The 18,999-nt window shown below is 41.7% G+C and overlaps 1 protein-coding gene across 3 annotated transcripts in view; it reads right to left on the reverse strand.

Annotated features, from left to right (window-relative positions):
- The window catches only part of TEK (TEK receptor tyrosine kinase), a 103,705-nt gene that overhangs the window by 38,609 nt on the left and 46,097 nt on the right, over positions 1-18,999 (reverse strand). For 2 of the 3 annotated variants that reach the window (XM_004275061.4, XM_049711028.1), the window contains exons 3-9: positions 13,817-13,927; positions 12,789-12,941; positions 9,387-9,518; positions 8,770-8,910; positions 5,941-6,069; positions 2,489-2,640; positions 379-523 (exon numbers count right to left, since the gene is read on the reverse strand). In XM_004275061.4, the coding sequence (XP_004275109.1) occupies positions 379-523; positions 2,489-2,640; positions 5,941-6,069; positions 8,770-8,910; positions 9,387-9,518; positions 12,789-12,941; positions 13,817-13,927 (963 nt within the window). The remainder of the gene's footprint in view (positions 1-378; positions 524-2,488; positions 2,641-5,940; positions 6,070-8,769; positions 8,911-9,386; positions 9,519-12,788; positions 12,942-13,816; positions 13,928-18,999) is intronic. The other variant, XM_049711027.1, reaches the window with a different exon arrangement.

Genomic DNA, 18,999 nt, shown 5'->3' on the forward strand with positions numbered 1-18,999 from the left:
GACACTTTATGCCAGACACAATTCCACTATTTAACAAATCTTCGCAATAACCCTGAGTGGTAGATAAACTAAGCTGTGTTTACAAATAAAGAAAGGCTCAGAGAGGTCAAATTCATTTGCTCAGGGCCACACCCAAGTTTACTAGCTGTTAGCAATGAAAACCAAACCCAGGGCTATGTAACTCCAAAGGTCATAAACTTAATCCCTCCTTTCCATTGTAATGCACATAATTTTTTTTTTTAAGGCTTAGTGTCCTGGAGAACATCCAAAAGGTATTTTAGTGGTCAGAGAGCATTTCTATTTAGAAGCAGCACCCAGTGATACATAAACACAGCACCATCAAGGTTACAAGCTCTTTCCCTGGAAAATGGACCTTACCTTTAACAGAAACGTTGAAAGGCTTTTCCACCATCCCAGCCACTGTGTTCACACTGCAAACCCAGACTCCTGAGTCAGGGGGCAGGATCCGGTGGATTGTGAAGGTGGCCACTGAGAGATGACCCGTGTGGTTAAAGTCTTTTGGCTGGAAAGGTCAAAAAAAAAAAAAGCTTCTAGATAGGTGTAAACACAAAGGTTCTTAACACTGACCCCATCGCATTGTTAAACAAGGAGTTTTCTAGGGGAGATTAAGAAGATCATTGCAATGCTTGTATAAGCATTGGCTTATTTCCAAAGCTATTGTAGTAGCCCTGAAAGTTTATGTTGGATTGATGCCCTCGCAGATCCTGCTGTTGTATTTGTGTGTTTGGGAGAGTGGGGCAAACACTTCCAAGCAAAGAGTCAAAGTCCTTCTAAACTGCTTCTGGTAACATTTGTTCCTTTCTGGTCCAATACAGAGATGGCTGGGTGAGAAGACAAAATGGCTTCCTAAAGTGTTTGAGGGGCTGCCGAGTATGGTATTGTGGAAAAAGTCAGGGCTCCGAAGACACGTGGACCTGAGTTCACATCCCAGCTCTGCCACTTTTGACCAATTCCTTAGTTACTTAACTTCACGCAGCCAGTTTCCACTTCTGCAAAAAGGGGACAGGTAATGTAGAGTAAGATGTGTATAGTATGGTCAGCCCTCACTAGATGGTAGCTGTGACTTCCACTAACTCATGGATACTCCAACAAGATTTTGGAAGCGGTCAGTTGGCTTCTGCTACCGAAAGGATTGTTTGAGTGGAATCAGGGACATCTGATGTGTGAACATTCTACATATCCTGCCCCCAAGAGGTCACTTGGACCTGCCTTCTGGTCAAGTTGATTTTCAGTCATCTTTGAGAGAAAAATAAGATAACTATTTCAAAATCTTAGGTAAGAAAATACATCAATTTCCCGAAGATCACTTGTGACACAGAGAAATTTGAGGTAGTTCCTGTCTCTGCTGCATTTGGGATTGTTGGAACAGGGAAGGGAAACATATCGGAAAAGTAGCTTATTCCTTTCCAGCAAAGAAGAACGTTGTGATAGCACCCTAACCAGTGGTAGACACCAACAGTGAGGACAAAGTGCAGAGGCAGAGACCCAAGGTATGTATTCAGACCTAAGGGATTCCGTGGATCATAGTTTCTGGATTGGAGGTGTGGGATCAGGTCTATCTAGAGTCAAACGGGTTATGCTGAACTCTCCTCTGCTTTTTGTCAAAGCTAACAACACCCTAGCTTAGGAGGATGCACGCCATGAATGGAATCTAGCCTTTAGCAGGGTGAGTGCTACACTGAAAATATCTAGTAGTATAAGGAGGTCAGATTAAGAATACAGCCACTATGGAGAACAGTATGGAGGTTCCTTAGAAAACTAAAAACAGAGCTACTATATGATCCTGCAATCTTACTCCTGGGCATATATCTGGAGAAAACTACAATTCGAAAAGATACATGCACCCCAATGTTCATTGTAGCACTATTTACAGTAGCCAAGACATGGAAGCAACCTAAATGTCCATTGACAGATGAATGGTAAAGAAGATGTGGTATATTTATACAATGGAATATTACTCAGCCATAAAAAATGAAATAATGCCATTCGCAGAAACATGGATGGACCTAGAGATTATCATACTAAGTGAAGTAAATCAGAGAAATACAAATATCATATGATATCCCTTATATGTGGAATCTAAAATATGACACAAATGAACTTATGTATGAAGCAGAAACAGAATCATAGACATAGAAAACAAACTTATGGTTTAGAAAGCAAACTTATGGTTACCAAAGGGAAAAGGGGGAAGGGGAGGGATAAATAAGGAGTTTGGGACTAGCAGATACAAACTACTATATATAAAATAGATAAACAACAAGGATTTGTTGTTGTTGGGAACTACATTCAATACCTTGTAATAACTTATAATGGAAAAGAATCTGAAAGAAATATATATGTATAACTGAATTAGTTTGCTGTACACCTGAAACTAACACAACATTGTAAACCAACTATACTTCAATTTTTTAAAAGGCTATAATTTGTTCTACAAAAAAAAAAAAAGAAAAAGAATAACTCTTACATGGAGCACTGTCCCATCTGGCTTCACCAGGGTCATTTCTTCATTAGCAGGTAGCGGCCAGCCAGATGCTTTGCAGATGGGGTTAAATTTACCACTGTTTACTTCTATGTGATCTGGCAAATCCTCTATCTTTGGGGTCATCCTTGGCATGCCTGAATGAAGGAAAGAGCACTGTGAAATCTAATCTTTAACACAGCAGAAATAGAAATAATAAAAGTAGCTACCGTTTAGTAAGTCATGCACTGGGCAAGAACTTGGCAAATATTATATTGTTTTATCATCATGTAATAAACTTGTGGGGTGGGTGCTATTGTGGTTTCCATTTTAAAGATGAGGAGACTGAGGCTCTGAGTTCAGGTTGAAGCTCAGATCTTTTTTTTTTTTTTTTTTTGCGGTGCGCAGGCCTCTCACTGTTGTGGCCTCTCCCGTTGCGGAGCACAGGCTCCGGACACGCAGGCTCAGCGGCCATGGCTCATGGGCCCAGCCGCTCCGCGGCATGTGGGATCTTCCCGGACCGGGGCACGAACCCATGTCTCCTGCATCGGCAGGCGGACTCTCAACCACTGCACCACCAGGGAAGCCCAAGCTCAGATCTTTATGACTCCAGAATTCACACTCTTTGGCCATAATGATGTACTTTCTCAGTGGACCCAGGAGATACAGTCTCAATATTGAAAAGATCATCAGCACCACATCTCTGCAGATCTTACTGTCCACTCCCTCTCTTGCTTTATAAGGGAATTTTTTTTACAAAAACAAAAACTAGTTCTTCTTTCACTCTGCAAGCCCCCAATACTGCCGATCAACAATATGTCAAGTTTTGATATCTGAGAGATGTCTCACTAATTGGGAAGTCTGCAAGTGGCCGATGATTAATTATATTTACATTTACATCGAAGAAGTAAAGTGGAATAAAACTCCCCCAAATCAATTTCCCATCAATAGCCAAATAAAAAATATTGCTGCCAACATGGAAAGGAAAAAATGTCTCTGGTATCAACAAAGGTATCAGGAGCCCTTGCTTGTTATCTGCAGAGTAGAGAATGAATAATCCTGAAATATAACAATTTTATTCTGAACTGTAAGGTCTTAGAGAATTTTGGAACATGTGTAACTAAATGTAAGACATGACTGAAAACAGTCCAACACTTAGTAAAGAATGTAGGAGACGGAGATGCACTTAAAGCAAATAAGGGAAACATTGGAAAAGTGGCTTAGTCCTTTCCAGCAAAAAAGAACAGCCGTCACCTACATGCTGCTCCACATCAGCGGTGGGTCAAGGTAAACACATCAATATTGATATTTTATATTGATATCCTATTTCTCAGGCCTAGAATGAAACAGGTAAAGTGTATGGAACAGGAGGGAAAAGGATCTAATAGCCACAAAGATAATTCCTTGATATATCTGCAGACTTGGAGAGATTGTGATTAGAAAATTTGCCAGACTGTTCAGCCTACACGATTATTGCCATCGGAATTCTTCAAAGTGCTTTGACATTTTCAAACCATATCTTTCCTTCATTGTCCCCTTGCAGTTTCTGCAGCTGGATGGGGGTGGAGGAACAGCTAGAGGGTGGAAGAGGGTGTGAGGGAAAGGGAGCTGCTCCCCAGAAGCCCGGAACCTGGTTCTAAGTTTGAGATTCTCACACTTTTTGTAACATCAGCCTTAGAACAGAAAGGAGGAAGTGGTGCAGAAAATTCAAATCATTAAGCTTGTTCATTGCCCACTTTCAATCCATGTTCTGGCCCACAGCCTTTCCTTCCCTTCCTAGACCCTCCCAGATTCCCGCCCTGTAACAAAGTCCAAACACTGGGGAAGAGGAGAAAGTATAAAGCTGACAAGCTAAAGCCTTTGAGAAAACAGTTGGTATTTCCTCACATATTTGCTCTGATTTTTAAAACTCACAGGCAGAAGTCCATAAATGTCTTACTATTCTGAGTGTAGATTTCACTGGACATATGTTATTTATATTTGACTGAAAAAGTAATATATGTTTATTATTTTTAAATTTTGAAAATATGCTTCTTTGGATTTTAAAAAGTATATTCTAGGGTAAGCATTAGCAAACTTTCTTGAAAGGACTAGATAATAAATATTTTCAGCTTTGCAAGCCCTATGTTCTCTGTGGTAACTCCTCAACCCTGTTGTGTAAGAGCAACCTTACACGATATATTGTAAACAAATGGGCATGGCTGTATTCCAATACATTTTTTTTTATGAGAACAGATAGATGTTCTATCTATCTAAAAAGGAATGAGATACATACTGACATGTGCTACAATACAGATAAAACTCAAAAACCGTATGGTAAGTGAGAAAAGCCAGCCACAAAAGACCGTGTATTGTATGATGCCATTTATAGAATAGGAAATATCAAGAATAAGTAAATCTGTACAGGCAGAGAGTAAATTAATGGTTGCCAGGTGCTGGGAGGAGGAAAGAATGGGAGTTACTGCTAATAGGTACACACTTTCTTTTGGTAAAATGAAAACATTCTAGATTATGGTGCTGGTTGCACAACTGTAAAAGCATTCAATTTTACGTTTTAAAGGGATGAACTTCATGGTATAAAAATTATACCTCAATAAAACTGTTTTTTAAAAAAAGTACACAAGGGACTTCCCTGGTGGCACAGTGGTTAAGAAACTGGCTGTCAATTCAGGGGACATGGGTTCGAGCCCTGGTCCGGGAAGATCCCACGTGCTGCGGAGCAACTAAGCCCATGTGCCACAACTACTGAGCCTGAGCTCTAGAGCCAGGAGCCACAACTACTGAGCCTGCGAGCCACAACTCCTGAAGCCCACGTGCCTAGAGCCCATGCTCTGCAACCAGAGAAGCCACTGCAATGAGAAGCCCGCGCACCGCAACAAAGAGTAGCCCCCGCTCGCTGCCCGTGCACAGCAACAAAGACCCAGCACAGCCAAAAATAAATAAATGAAATAAATAAATTTATTTTAAGAAAATAGTACACCAGATTTGGTTTGTGGGTGTTTGCTGACTCCTGCTCTACGGTAATTCTGAACTAGAATTATTTAAAACTTCATTTTGAGGATAATATTTTTCATTTTTTTCCTTTCATTATATCTTTCTTTTAAAAATATTTTTTATCCAAATCCCTTCCACATAATTCTTCCACTGTTGTGGATATCCAGGGAAAAGTCTGGTCCTAGAGAAGAGAGCAAAAGAAGTAGGCAGAGTTCTCAGCTGGCCAGTTATCACTTAGTGCTACAAAGAACACGTGGTTTATTCCTTAGTGGAAAGGCCAGTGTGAGAGCCATAGAAAAGATTCAGAAAGCTGTCCTTTAGAACATGGGATATATTCTTCCCTACTTCAGGGTGGAAACAGAAGGAGTTTAAGAATCTTGGGCTAGTGGGGCAAGAATTATGCCAGAAGAGCTTGGTTCAGACATGCTGAACCTGGCCCTGACTACAGTGTTACCTTGCTTTACCTTCTTTCTCACACTGGAGCCCTTGGTGTCCCGGAGAGCAGAGGCATCCTTGGAACCGATCACACATCTCCCCATTGGTGCAACTGCACCTAAGCTTACAGTCTGGTCCATAATAACCAGGCTGGCATGCTGTAAACAAAGACATCAAAAACCAGTGTTAAGATAGGGAAGGAGGAAAACTCAGGCTATAGGTGGCTAGTTTTACTTTTTTTCTCCAAGCTACCAAGTAGTATTAATTATCTGAATTACCAAGAAGTTAAAGGGTTGAGGAATTCTGCTTCCAGGAGAGTTGAATAAGCTCCTACCAGGTCACCCTTCTCAAAAATAACAACTCTATTTTAAAAACAACTACCTGAAAGCACTGAAGAGTGATGGGAGGAGGGACAGAGGGGACCACACAGGTTCTGAGGGGAACTGAAATTTGGAAGATGGGAATGGTGTGCTCCCCATTTTCAGCTTTTAGTCTAATGGTTGGTACAGTTGACATTGTGTGGGGAAGCTAGGACTCCAAAGAAAACCTGTAGTCTTACAGACAGAGGAATCTTAGAGGACAGAGTCAAAGCAACTACAGCCTCTGGAAAGTGAGAGGGAAAATCTAGAAAGGAAGAGCCGAGGGAGGAAGTCCCAAATCTTTGGCTGACCCCAGAACCACACATGTTAAGTGCAGACTTGAAGCAACCCAGCTACGGCTAAAAGGAATGAACTGAGTTTGAGTTGATGCCTGAGAGTCAGAATTTGCAGTTTGAGTCATACCAAGCTGATTGCCTGACAGGACATAATGAAACAAAATCAACATTCTTCAGAGAAATATATCATATTCCAAGTCTCCTCAATGTAACATTCACAATGTCCAAAATACAATCAACATAAGAAGAAATGGAAAATTCTGACCCATTCTCAAGGGAAAAGAAAATCAACAGAGACCAACCTGGATGACCCAGATGTTGGAAATAGCAGCTACAATAACTATGCTCAGTGAAGTAAAGGAAAATATGCTCACAACAAATGAAACAATTAGAAATCTCAGCAGAGAAATGTAAACTATAAAACATAACCAAAAAGGCATTCTAGAACTGAAAAACATAATATTTGAAATAAAGATTTCACTGTATGGATGTAGCAACAGAACGGCATGACAGAAGAGTCAATGAACTTAAAGCTAGATCAATAGGTATTCAGTCTGAAGAATACAGATAGGGAAAAAGAAAAAAATGATTGGAGCCTCAGGGACCTAAGGGACAATATCAAAAGGTCTAACATACATGTAATTGTAGGTCCAAGGAAGGAGTCTGGGAGAACACTAAAATATCTCAATTCATAAAATCTTAGTGATTTCTGGAGCCAGATGTGGGCTGGAATGTTAATAAAGGTACTCCTATAAATCTGGGTCTAGAGACATATTCACCATGAAGTTAACGAAGCTTATGTTCTAGACTCCTCACATGCATGTAACCCTTCTGGGCCCTAGCAAAGTTTTCATATATGCACATGTTTTTTAAAATTTGTGTATGATTTTTTTAATAGTCTTTAAGGAGGAACTGGATCTACCCCTACTCGGAGGCACCTTTTACTTTAAGGTGTACATTTCTGAGACCATGTGGGATTCCTCTACGGCTAAGGCTCCCTCAGTGTTCCACGGGGGGCAGATACAGCATTTAGAGGGAACTGACTGAGGTTTTGCAGGTATTTGAAGCTTACTTTTGTGTAACTCTCCTCTTTGTCCTCTTACTCTAAGCCCCTAGAGCTATGCTGTCCAGTATGGTAGCTGATAGCCATGGATGGCTATTGAGCTCTTAAAATATGGCTAATCCAAATTGAGATTTCAAAGACTCAGTATGAAAAGAGGAATGTAAAACATCTCATTAATATTTTTTCTATTGATTACGTGTTGCTATGGTAATATTTTTGATATATTGGGTTAACTGAAATATTACAATTATTTCAACTGAAATATTACAATTATTTCACCTGTTTCTCTTACTTTTTTAATGTGGATACTAGAATAATTTAAATTACATATGTGGTTTGTTTCTATTTCTACTGAACTGCTCTGTCCTAGAGCACTGTTATCAAGTGGCTGGAGACCCCATCACAGCTCCCAACAGTGCCAGTTGTGGAAGAAGCTGATTTTGTGAGGCAAATACTGAAACACCATTGAGCTCTGCCTAATCCACCAGGTTAGCATTCATTAGGGAAGGTCTAGCATATTTGGTCACAGGTTCATGTTAAGTTACTGTGTGATAGTTGATGTGAAAAGCTTATTGGAAAGTAGATGGGAAACACATACCTCTGAGCTTCACCAAATGGGAAAATATATATTTAAAAGGGTAGAAGGAATCTTCGAGTAGGTGAAGTTAGTATTGCTTGTGTAAGGTCCACGGAAGATAAGACCTTAACTTCCTCGATTTTCAAATCCCAAATCTTACCTGGATCTGACCTAAAAGCAATGATATTTATGATGCACTGAGGATAACAAATCTTCTATGGGTTTCCAACTCAAAGTGTGGTCTGAAAACTAAGAGCATCACCTCGGAGCTTGTTAGAAATGCAGACCCTCACGCCCCAGTCCAGACCTATGAAATCAGAATCTGTTTTAATAAGATCCCCAGGTGATGTATATGAGAAGCACTTTCTATGAGGTCCAGAGTCTTAACATGAAAGCATAATTAACTTTGGATGAAGATATCTTTGATTCAAAACCCTGTAATTCAGCAATAGACAGTTGAGCGAGCCGTCCAGGTATGTCCTACACGATGATTTCCAGCAAGCTGGATGTCCTTGGTATACCTGCTAGAACCTTTTCTCTTTAGGGGTGTGACTGGTACATACCTTCATTGCACTGCAGACCCTTCCAGCCTGTGGCACAGGAACACCCATAGGGGTCTGGGAGACAGAACACGTAGGACTTGCATCCCTCTGGTCCACTACACCTTTCTTTACAAGTTCTGCCAAACGTGTGCAGTTCACAAGCTGTGGGTGAGAAAAAGATGATTCAGAGGCAAATATGCAGCCCTTTGAAAACGCAGGATTCTTCTTTTTAAGGGTCTCTCCTAGACCAGTGAACATGGAAAATAATCCAATGTAAGCTGTGGAATTGTCAGTGTAAACACACCCTTGTGGCCCATTTTATAGATAATGAAACTGCCTCACAGAGAGGATACTCCAGGCACAGCCCCCAGTAGTGCAGTTTGCATACTGCACAAACCTAGGGAGAGGCATTCACACCATAGATGTCGTAGATTTGTATACTTATTACAACTTTTCAGTGGTTGACAATAAAGAGCCTTTAAGAAAGGGCACCTTTTTTGAATTTACTCAAAGGTACCATATGGGCTCACAGAGGCCATTTAGCTTCCATTCCCAAATGGGTCCAGATCTAAAATTCTAGATCCAGCAACAATGGCTTTTTAAATCCACAGGTTACTCATCAAGCACTTTTGACTTACCCTTCTCACATGTTCTCCCCATGAAGCCAGGAGGGCAAATGCATTCTCCAGTATCTTCGTGGCAGATCCCATTGTTCATACAAGCAGTGCAGACACGGTTACATTCAGGTCCCCACTTCTGAGCTTCACATCCTTTTTTTAAGGAAAACAAGACTATGGTGAGTGGAGCAACTTCATTCCCCAAAGCTTTATTGAGCACCTGATACATGTTAGTCATGTGAGTGGGCACTGGTGAACGAAGATAAATAAAACACAATCTCTGCTCTCTAAAAGCTAAGAGTCCAATGTGGGAAACAGACATGTGATAGAAAATAATGATAACGACAAAGACAGAAGTACCTAATTCTGCCTTAGGGTTGGAATAGGGCATAAAAGAGGGCTTCTCAGAGGAGGTGGTATGTGCGTTGAATCTGCAGGACCCACTAAGTGACAAAGAAGATAAGGCTGGAGAGCGTGTTCTGGGCAGAGGCTAGGTTGGGAGGAAAACACGGCATGTTTGGAGAGCTGCAGTTACGGTTAGAGATAAGAGCAGTGGTTTTCAAAGTGTGACCCCTGACGAGTAGCATCACTATTACCTGGGAATCTGTTAGAAATGCAAATCCCAGACTCCCATCAATGACCTACTGTATGAGAAACTCTGGAGGTAGCCTAGCAACCTAGGCTTCACAAGTGTTTCAGGTAATTCTGAGGCGTGCCAGAGTTTGGGAGCCTCCAGTGTAAAGAATGTGGAGAATAACCCAAATGGGAAAAGAATCTGAGAAAGAATAGATCCATGTATATATGTAACTGAATCACTTTGCTGTACACCTGAAACTAACACAAAATTGTAAATAGTTCAATACAAAATAAAGATTAAAAAAAAATAAAGAATGTGGAGACAGAAGACAGCTAAAAGGGGAAGCAGGAGCTAGTAGCCCCCAAGTATTTTTCAGGTAGAAAACATATAAGAAATGAAGCAAGATACAAAATTGAAAGTACAAGAATCGTAAAATGCTTCTAGATTCGTATTTCCTCATTCTTTCTCTCCAGCACTTGGTGATTTCAGATTGTTATTTAGGATACCTTCTGATAAGGAAAGCTCAGGGGGAGCGGGGTAGGGTGACCGTTTGTGGTCAGGAATTTAGTTTAATTTTTCTTCTGAAAGGAACTAATAATGTCTTTGTCCCTGAATATTAGTCTCGCGGTGGTAAACTTGGACCTGTGCCTACAGCTTATAATATTTTTGCCAAGAACTCCTAGTTATCCGTATTTTCTCTAAAATAATCAGGAAGACTGTCAACACAGACCCAGTCTTACAGGCAACCACTTAATTGATAAAGCTACAAAATGTCTCAAAGCTACCATTTACATGCCTTAATATATAAAGGGAAAACTACTTCTGCACAATTAGTGATTTCTGGAGAGCCAGACCACAGATTATCTTCACATGATGAAGACTAATGATGGCAGACACTGGAGATGAAAGGGGTTCTCCTGTTACATTAAAGTATGTCTCTAACCCTGCACCGATCTGAAGACCTGTCCCAGCTTCACTCCTAATCCTGGGAAAGAGGAAGGGATTAAGCTCAAGGAAATACTTAAGGTGATCTCTTAGAGGGATGCAGAAGACAGGAAAAGAATTCCTTGATAAGCAACAAGTATGCAGTTAGGCTTCTGTTATTTTCTTCAAAAGCCTCGTGGTTTTGTATTTTAGGAAACCATAGATCCGTGGCATACAGAGAGAAATCCTATAAACTTAATGTTTTCGAGAAATCTTTTGCCATGGAGAGAATTTACGCCGAAAAGAAATCCTACACATATAACCAGTATGATTTTTAATACACATCTTTAAGCACTGACTATTCCTAGGGTTCAAATCTACCAGGAGAGATACCTTACAGTTATGAGAAATGAACAAAATGCCTTCAACTGTACCGCATTTCTTGGTAAACATCAAAGAGGTCAAAGGGAAGGAAGTACTTTTAAATAGGATGGTTGTGGCCCAACTCAAACTTTCTTAGAATGATTTTAGATACTAGCAGTGCTTCTCAAACAGTTTTATTGAAATAAGAGCCAAAGAGAATGAATGTGCTTCTAGCCATCTGAAAAGGAGACAACCTGGAGATCAAAATGTGTTTGAAGTCTTTTGCTTTATCTTAAAACTTCAGGGAAATTTAAAATTCAAATCTATGATAAGTCATGTTTGTTTTGTCATTTAAAAAAAAAAAAGCTTTAAACCTTTTACCACATATCGACATTTGATGTTTTTGATATTGCTGGAAAATCTGCCAATTTACCCCAGACTATGAGTGCCCCTGGTACATGGTGCTATATCGCACTGGAGAGACCATCTTAATGAAATGAATGCAAATTGTGTCCTTGCCATTCAGACTCTCCGAGAGTAGAGAGGAATGAAAGGGGATTTCACCTGCCCAAACTAGATGAACCACACTTTTCATATGTCTATTTTCATATCGCAGTATCTGTTTATCTATTTATGTATGTACCTGCTCTGCTTGGGAATTACCCAAGGGACAGTGATTCATCTTATTATCCTTGTATTCTCAACACCAACACAATGCCTGGCAGAGACTTAGAATCAACACGGATTTGTTGCATGAATGAATGAATGCATAAATATAATGCAAAGCAAAATAAGTACTCTTCACAAGTTAGCGATGCTAATCATTAGAGGAATGACAGGGCATCCCTAGTACTCAGACCTGAAGGCCTGAACATTTAATATCATGAATACCTAACATAACCGGAGAAAATTCAGGGCAAATTTTTTGCTTTCTATAGATCAATTTTTGTAAAAACCACTGGTGACAGTTACTACCCACTTTGATAGTTATAATGGGGGAGAAGTTTTCACCAGCTCTAACTCTTGCATTTTTCAAACCTGAAAACAGAAATCACATTTGAGAGTTAAATGATCTGGAAAGTTGGGATTTACAGGAGACTTAAGGTTTCACTAGATACTAGGCCAACCCAGAAGGCCCAACTCATCTCCCTGTAGCAGACACCTTTTGGGGAGACTGTCCAGCTCACAGTGATTACCATTCTGTATGTAGTATGTGGCTCCACTCTTGTCTATAGCTCATTGGTCTAAGCGAGTAGACACCTGACACGTGTCAGGCCAATCTGATTGTTCACCCTGAGAGTTCAACATTTAGAAGTAAAAGAAACATCACTGAAGCTAAGTTAGGGTCATGGTAGCCTCCTAAAGTCCACCCACCCTCCCCGGTGCTGAGCCCCAGACCTTCCCTGGAAGATCTTTTCTGGAATTTGCTTATCAGCTTTTCCATTGATTTTTTAAAGTCTTCAGTATACTTTCAACTAATCCCTGGTTTTTGCTTAAGTAGCCAGAGTCAGTTTCTGCTACTTCCAGCTAAAAATCCTAACAACCACACCATCACTTACTCCGGACTATTAGCCTGGTGAAGGCCGAGGTGAAGAGGTTTCCTCCTATGTACCTGGCCGAGTACACTCCAGCATCCTGGGGCTGAGCATGAGGCAGATGCACTTCTAAAATATCAGGTACTTCATGCCGGGGCACTGAATGGATGAAGGAACCTGTAAGGGAGAAAAGTGGAGAACAATGGGTCTCACTCAAACACTCCTGTTTCCTTCTCTGCCCCCTCCACGTGATCAGCTTTCCTTGGCGTGATATAGAAAATGTGCTCTAGCGTATTAGATGGGGGGGAGAAGAATGAAAAGGCTGAACTATCGAATGCTCTCCCAAAAGTTGAGAAAAGTATGGTGTTGGAGCAGATAGGTTAGTCTATAGGATCGACCACCAAACACATGAAGGTGAGGGTAGCCTAAATTTCTCATCTTCTGCAGGGAGAGGCAAACCGACAAAGCTGGGGAAAACGTCAGGTAAACTTGCCAACTAATCAATTAAGAGATAACTAGAATCACTACTCCAACCTGTAAGTCATTCATCCACAGAACTCAGAAGAGTCTCCATCAATATTCCAGCGGCATCAGGCAACTGCCACCAGGTGGCGCCAAACCGTAGTCAGACCCAGACAGATTTGGGTTGCGCACTTAGACCCCCAGAACCCCTGCCAACTGGCTTTCCAGGCTCACTCTGGTCATTTCCTTAGCCTTGCAATCAAACAGCATCCCATTTTACATGGCAGAATTTGAGACCCCACATATTACATCATGATGGGACTTTCTTGTACGTTCATAGTTCTTGTACGTTCATAGTTCATACTGTATATTTGTAAATGTACAATGTATAAAAATCTTTACTTTAATTTACTTAAGTAACCAAACACGTTACCTAAGACAGCTTCTATCATAGAATCTGATTAGCTTGCATCATAGTAGCTTTACTTCAAACACCTGCCCCCAAGACTGCAATAAGATAATGACCCAGTATGTTTTATGCTATCTGATGTCTCGCACAAGTGTCGGAATGACACAAAACACATACTCACCGTTTTTGTAAATCACTGCATCTTCTTCTTTAATCAATACCTTTTTGAAAGATATGTTCACATTATCTCCCCTGTCCACAGTCATAGTTAAAGTAGCTGGTAGGAAGGAAGCTTTTAAAAGAGAGAGAAAAAACAAATGAGAAAATGAGGTTATATATCTTTTCCAGGAACAAATGAACCTTGAATCAGAAGATGAGGCCTATTGCTTGGCAGGAGTCAGCTGGTTTTCATGAGAGCTTAGAGAGCTACACTGCGAAGGCAGAAGATGCCTCTGCACCGTGCTCAGAAGGACCTGAGCTTTGGGTACCTCTGCTTGTTTTCCTCAGCGCCTGTTGACCTGGGCACAGTGCCCTGGAAGACTCCCACACAGATACCGTGGTGCAGATAGTGACATGGGGTGGACCCAGAGGAAGAGTGGTGGAGATCAAAAAGCACCATGAGCCCTGGAATTAGACAGTCCTGGGCTTAAGGCCACCCTCTGCCACTTACTGAACCTTTTTTTTTTTTTTTTTTTTTTGCCGTACTCGGGCCTCTCACCGTTGTGGCCTCTCCCGTTGCGGAGCACAGGCTCCAGACGCGCAGGCTCAGCGGCCATGGCTCACGGGCCCAGCCGCTCCGCGGCATGTGGGATCTCCCCGGACCGGGGCACGAACCCGTGTCCCCTGCATCAGCAGGCGGACTCTCAACCACTGCGCCACCAGGGAAGCCCTACTGAACCTTTTTGACCCAGTTATTTCACCTCTGAACCCCTCAGCTTCCTCATCTGTAATTTAGGAGTAAAAGTATTTACCTTAAACGGTTGTTAGGAATAGTAAATGATGTATGCCAAACCCCTGGGTGCTTAGAAGAGGTCAGGATCCTTCCCAAATATAAACAAAGGCCACGCCGCTGTGGTGACACGTGCAGTGTGGCCATGAGTGGCAGGGAGGGCAGGCAGGGGACCTCAGGGGCCACCTTCTGGGGCTCCCTCTCACCTGAGGAGGTGCTTCATTTAGCAATCTAACCGAACAGCTGTTGCTCTCTACGACATGCCCTTAGGCTCCTGTGAGAACTATCTGACCATTTCAGGCTGTTGTTCCTTTCTCTGCGGTTTGTTTATATTTTCTGCTCCTTTGTGTGAAGATTGTTTAGTTGACCGTGGGACTTCTCACTCAGCATTGTATTCTGAAAAGGAACTGAGATTCTCCACTCGGCTCAACTCCAGTGTGGCTTTACGTTTTCCCCATTCTGTGTTTTTTTTTTATTATTTCAGACTTTGCGCCTCTTAAGCTCCCTGTTTTGGGGGTCGGAACACAGTCACACCAGAGTTCCCCTGCCACCCAGCTGGCCACCTCCCGCATTCATGGCTCTAGGTGGATCGTTCTCTGCTGAGGACTAAGAAAGTGCATCCACAAGCCAGCCTTGCACCTTGGGCTTCCTGATGACACAGGAGTCCGACCTGTACACAGTACGCATAGACTGATAGTCATGTGACTCGACTGGATCATGAAAACAATAAGCCCCTATTGACCAGGCATTGTTCTAAGCACTTCACACATATTTAATTTTCATAAGATCTCTAGGAGATAGGTACTACAATTATCCTACTTTTACACATGAGGAAATCAAGGTCCAGAGAGGTCAAGTAACCTGTTCAAGGTTACACAGCAAGCTCACAGGAGAGCCAGGATTTGAAGCAGGTAGCTCAGCTCCAGAGGCCTTTCATAGGTCATATAACACCTTCTTTTAGAAATGAGATTGCTGAGGCCTAGGTTATGGGATGACTTGCTTGAGATCATTTGGATTGACTAATTAACTCACAGACCTTAACTACGAACACAATTCACTTATTCCTTAGCGGTGGAGAAGAAACTAGAAGGTAGTAAAAGTTATAAACAAAGACGCTTCTCATGGATGAAAAATAATTGAGCTAAATTTCAGTTGTCTCCTTTAATTTAATGATAAATAAAAACTGAGAGTAATAATGTCATTTTAGGTCCGTTGTTATTTTGTATAATTTCATAACAGCCCTGTGAAGACCAGATATCCACAGTCTGTCAGTGTGGAGATGGAGTTAAGGGTGACCAAGTCCCTTCCCAAGGCCTTCTAACAATAAATGTGAAAGTTGAGACACAAACTCAAGAGCTCCACACTTGTTCCAGACATCAGCCCTCCAGACCCATCCTACTCCGGGCCCGGCATCCTTACCTCTCACTTCCAGCCATGCTGAACTGTACTCAGTCCCTCAAACAGATCACATGATCACTCACGTCCAAGTCATGAACTTTCTCCCTTCTCTTCTGCTCCTTCCTTTCCCCTGTGTCTCACCAAGTCCTACTCATTCATCGGTCTCCATTTAGATGTCACTTTCTCCAGGGGCCTTACGCAATCCTGGAATCCAGGTTAAGTGCCGTCATACGCCCTCCATATACCCTGTCCTTCCCCATTACAGCCCCACTCATACGAGGCTGAGCATTCCAGGAGGGTAGGCTCATGGCGGTTTTGAAAGGCAACACAGGGATCAGACCCAAGTTTACCTTCCCAGGTCCAACACGGGAAACCAGGTATATGAATGCTTCTAGTTACAATAGTTATAAGACTTACCTACTAATATGAAATCATAATAGTCCTCATCAGATATGCATTTGGTAATGATTAAATTACATAGCAATGTGTAGAAAATTGCTAGGGAGATGTCAGGCACATAATAAGTATTCAGGAAATGTTAACTTTGTTGTGTTTCCCATGTGTGGCACAAATAGAGGTTTAAGAATACTTGTGGGGGGCTTCCCTGGTGGCGCAGAGGTTGAGAATCTGCCTGCTAATGCAGGGGACACGGGTTCGAGCCCTGGTCTGGGAGGATCCCACATGCCGTGGAGCAACTAGGCCCATGAGCCACAAATACTGAGCCTGCGCTCCGCAACAAGAGAGGTCGCGATAGTGAGAGGCCCGCGCACCGCGATGAAGAGTGGCCCCCGCTTGTCACAACTAGAGAAAGCCCTCGCACAGAAACAAAGACCCAATACAGCAAAAATAAATTAATTAATTCATAAACTCCTACCCCCAACATATTCTAAAAAAAAAAAAAAAGAATACTGTGGAATGAAAGAATAGATGAATGAATCTGATTTCAAATTTTCCTATTTTCTTCATACATTTAACATGCTCATTTGAGTTATTTAGATACAAATGGCTCCTCTCGGTCAACTTCACAAATCATATTTGGGAAATTGGATGTTCTTAAAGCAAAGCCATTTCTCAAATGAAAAGAGGAAGAAAAATAACCTAGGTTTCTTCCGATGGAACACTCTATAATAGATCTTCGGATGTGAAAACGTTCCAAACTTCATTTATACCTCCCTATCCCCAAATGCAATGTGCAGGGAGGTTTGAAAAAACTGCTTTTGACTTTTTTGGATGATGCCATTGATAAAAATCCCTTTGGCCATTTGGAGCATGTGAGCCAATTTAAGCTGTGTTTTGGCACATCTCAAATGGATTTTCCACTTCCTCCCCAGATGCACGAGTCAGCAGCAAAGCAGGGATATAGTGATGTTTATCCTATCCTGCTGTGTCCCTAGGCGGGCACTCCTGAGTTCCCGTGATGTTTTACCAGGGAGTTAAGAGCGTCATGAAGACACAGTGTTGGAGGTTTTCTTGACTCACCATAAAGGATATCACTTTCCTTACACCATATTTCAGCCATTGGATGGTCAACAAAAGAAAATCAGTTCAACAGCTTGAGATGATGTTGTTATTCAAATACAGGAGAGAAAGTACTTCCTATTTTTCTATTTTGTCTAAACCTCCATAATTATGTTAAAAGATGATATTAACATTTTCCACAGTTGAGTAGCAAAATTAATAGTCCCACTAAATTACTGCTCATTCCAAGGCACTAAATAATGACAATCACTGAACATTTACTGTGAGCCAGATAATGTTGGTGATTTCATTTGATTCTCAAATGTACGTGGTAAAGTCTCTATCCCCATTTATTTTTTCAAATGAGCAAACTATGATTTCAGGTAAGTAATTTGCGCTGGGTTATACCAGCAGTTGCAGAGCTAGGCTCAAATCCATGTCTGACTAACCTCCACTCCCGTATCTCTGTGCTCTAGGTTGCTTTTTGGGGTTTCAACTAGATTTGTTGTACTTTATAAAACAAGTGCTCAGAATTGGGGTGGGTGGTTAAAGTAAGTGAGAGTGATATAGAGAGGGTAGCGCAATAAATACAGACTCTGAAGCCAGACCGCTTGGCATTAAATCCTATTCCCACCATTTACAAACTGCTATTGTTATTATTATGTAAATTGTTCTGCAATGTCTCACTTTACAGTGAGCTTTCAGGAACATATCTACTGTGTAAATCAAATCTTACACTCATGGGAGCTGGCTTCTTGTATATACCATCTTACTCTTATTTAAAACCTAAGACGCTTTTGAAGATATTATTATACCCATTTCACAGATGATGAAAAATGAGACCAATAGAAGTTGAATAACTTGCTTAAGGCCATACAGCTGGTAAGTGGTAGAGAAAGAATTAAACTCAGGTGAAGTTGAGTCGAAAAGCCATCTTCTCTTCACTGTTCCTCACTATCCATGCCTGCCTTAGTCTCATTTAACTGAACTTAAACTATGCTTTACCTGGGCTGACCTGGACTCTCACTTTGGCGGGATCATTACGGTTAGTTTTGTTTTGTTTTGTTTTTTGCGGTACGCGGGCCTCTCACTGCCGTGGCCTCCCCCGTCGCGGAGCACAGGCTCCGGACGCGCAGGCTCAGCGGCCATGGCTCACGGGCCCAGCCGCTCCGCGGCATGTGAGATCCTCCCGGACCGAGGCACGAACCCGTGTCCCCTGCATCGGCAGGCGGCCTCTCAACCACTGCACCACCAGGGAAGCCCTACGGTTGGTTTTTGACTCCCAATATTCTGTTTTAATTTGCTCTACGGATTCTTATTTATACATTTTCAGGACAGCCCAGAAAGGGCACTTCTCATGTCAAACCTGTGAGATCACTGGGGCACAAATCTCAGATCATCTTCATTCAGAATGTGGGCATATCAGCAGAAGGACATAACTCTTTACACAAGTCAGATCCCAATGACACATGTGAAAAATAACAGAGCCGACTTTTCGGCCACGATAGCTTTGGCACACCTCACATCCCTTTGTTCAACCTCTCTTCCCTCATCAGAGA

The sequence above is a fragment of the Orcinus orca genome, chromosome 6 (genome assembly GCF_937001465.1).
Source record: "Orcinus orca chromosome 6, mOrcOrc1.1, whole genome shotgun sequence".
Classification (NCBI taxonomy): Eukaryota; Metazoa; Chordata; class Mammalia; order Artiodactyla; family Delphinidae; genus Orcinus; species Orcinus orca.